Source organism: Pygoscelis adeliae, unplaced genomic scaffold, assembly GCF_000699105.1.
Source record: "Pygoscelis adeliae isolate BGI_AS28 unplaced genomic scaffold, ASM69910v1 Scaffold80, whole genome shotgun sequence".
NCBI lineage: Eukaryota > Metazoa > Chordata > Aves > Sphenisciformes > Spheniscidae > Pygoscelis > Pygoscelis adeliae.
The window spans coordinates 824,936-827,478 of NW_008823958.1; the positions used below are offsets into that span (position 1 = coordinate 824,936).

Below are 2,543 nucleotides of genomic sequence, written 5' to 3' on the forward strand. Positions count from 1 at the left end.
AGCCCATGGAGGACCCCACACCAGAGCAGGTGGATGCCCGAAGGAGGCTGTGACCCCATGGGAAGCCTGTGCTGGAATAGGTTCCTGCAGGACCTGTGGACCCGTGGAGAGAGAAGCCCATGCTGGAGCAGGTTTGCTGGAAGGACTTGTGACCCTGTGGGGGACTCATGCTGGAGCAGTCTGTTCCTGAAGGACTGCACCCCGTGGAAGGGACCCACGCTGGAGCGGTTCGTGGAGAACCGCAGCCCGTGGGAGGGACTCACATTGGAGAAGTTCATAGAGAACTGTCTCCCGTGGGAGGGACCCCGCGCTGGAGCAGGGGAAGAGTGTGAGGAGTCCTCCCCCTGAGGAGGAAGGAGCAGCAGAGACAATGTGTGATGAACTGACCGCAACCCCCATTCCCCGTCCCCCTGTGCTGCTGGGGGAGGAGGAGGTAGAGAATTCGGGAGTAAAGTTGAACCCAGGAAGAAGGGAGGGGTGGGGGAAGGTGTTTTAAGATTTAGTTTTTATTTCTCATTATCCTGCTCTGATTTGATTCGCAATAAACTAAATTAATTTTCCCCAAGTCAAGCCTGTTTTGTCCATGATGGTAACTGGTGAGTGTCCTTATCTCCCTGTCCTTATCTCGACCCACGAGCCTTTCATTATATTTTCTCTCCCCTCTCCAGCTGAGGAGGGGAGTGATAGAGCAGCTTTGGTGGGCACCTGGCATCCAGCCAGGGTCAACCCACCACAGGTACTTAGTTTTCACCAGGGTTGCTTTAAGTCAAGCTGCTCTGGAGGGTCTGTGCGTTCTAGATTTTCTACAGAATTCTGCTTTTAGGTCTTGACAGATAGGTGAAGAAACAAACATTTTTATTTTGTCTTAAAATGTGTTTGACAGACATGGAACTAAATCCTTCAGGCCTTACCCTTGGAATTATTTGCAAACAGGGCAACTCATACAAAAAAAGGTAAATACTTGGTAATCTCTATTCTTCTGCACCTTCTGATGCTTCAGATCAACTCAGATCTTTTGGGGAATCTGGTATTTCAATGCAGAATACTGGCTTTATAGAGTAAGTAACCGCTTTTTTTACACTATCATGTATTTTTATCTGAATGTCCTCAAATTATTTGTGGATGATGAGTGACTGCACAGATTACACTGACTCATGTGCTCACAGCATCCCAGATTTGGCAAATTTAACGGATCTATTACATTATGTAGATAAAGTATTGTTCTGAAAGGGAAATTATAGCTGTTGTCTGACTTCAAAATACAAATGCTTCAAAAATATTTCAAAGACCACTGCAAATTTGACACACTTTAATGCCCAAAACTTATTTGTTAAGTTTAAAATTTAAATAAGGATCTACCAAAACCTCTAAAAAAGATTCTGATTTGTTTCAGGATTTTACTGACAGCTGTGTTGAAGTAGTCCAAGATTCTCACCCTAAAGAACAAAGATCAGATTACTGATCAGCCCTTCAGTTGCTGAGCTGGACTGTTTGACGCCTCTCATTTAAATTCTCAGCTGAAAATCTGAATTTCAAGAAGCTGATGGATTATAGCCTATTCTTAAAAGGGAAACAATTCATTTTTGGAAAGCTCTGCCAAAAAACAAATCCCCAAACATCAAGCATGCTGCCCTCCAATGGTTTTCCACGTCTGGCTCAGCCTACTCTTTCTAACCTGAAATATGTGAAAGACAAGCATAGTCTTCTGTAACTGATGCTCGTTTAGTGAACTGCTGTGTGTGCAGCCACAAGAGTACAAGCGAAAGTTCAGGGAAAGAACAGGAAAACACAACACTTTATATGCAGGCAGGACTTGAACTCGGTGTAACTTTTAGTGATGTTCGGGAGCTTTGTTATTCATGCTAATGATGCTGTAATTGGATTCTAAAACAAACGATTCATTACTTAGTAAAGAAAAAACCCTACAACTATGCTAAATATGCTTTTTTTTTCTGTTTGAGTATTACACGTACAGCAGCACCAGCAATACAGTTGAGTAAAAGGGTTTACAGGACAAATCTACGTAATACCAAAATATGCCTTAAAACATTTTATTTCCCCAAATCTGATCTGGTAGAAGCTGGCCACCACCATCTCGGCAGTCAGAAAAGTCAGCAGCACAAACTGTCCCACTCGGTGAAGAGAAGGGTAACAGGTGATCTGATCGGGTGGCCTGCCGTTCTCTACATGGGACATTTTGGATCTTTAGTAGAATAAACATCTCCTTAATTTAGTAGAAAAAGACAAAATGTCCCAGGTACTAGAAACGCAAGCCACATAATCTAATTTAGAAACGAAGCTCAATTTTAAACTGTGTGGATAATAAACATCAACTCGCTCAGAAGCTGGGGGGTTCTCTGTCAATTAACTAAAAAAAACGAAACAAAAGTGGTGCCTTTCAACAGGATAAACTAAACGTCCGGTAAAAGTTACAGGTTTGAGCCACGGCAGCAGGCGCTCACGGCTTGCCTGCCTCTTCGCGGAGCTCGGCGCGAGTAAACCTCTGGGAAGAGCTGCGCCGCCGGAGTGCGGGCGGGAGGGGG

At 44.2% G+C, this 2,543-nt stretch overlaps 1 protein-coding gene across 1 annotated transcript in view; it reads right to left on the reverse strand.

Annotated features, from left to right (window-relative positions):
- Window positions 1-2,196, reverse strand: part of SPATA17 (spermatogenesis associated 17) — a 92,837-nt gene extending 90,641 nt beyond the window's left edge. The window contains exon 1 of the mRNA XM_009323127.1: window positions 2,024-2,196. Within this exon, the coding sequence (XP_009321402.1) occupies window positions 2,024-2,196 (173 nt within the window). The remainder of the gene's footprint in view (window positions 1-2,023) is intronic.
- Window positions 2,197-2,543: the final 347 nt, after the last annotated feature.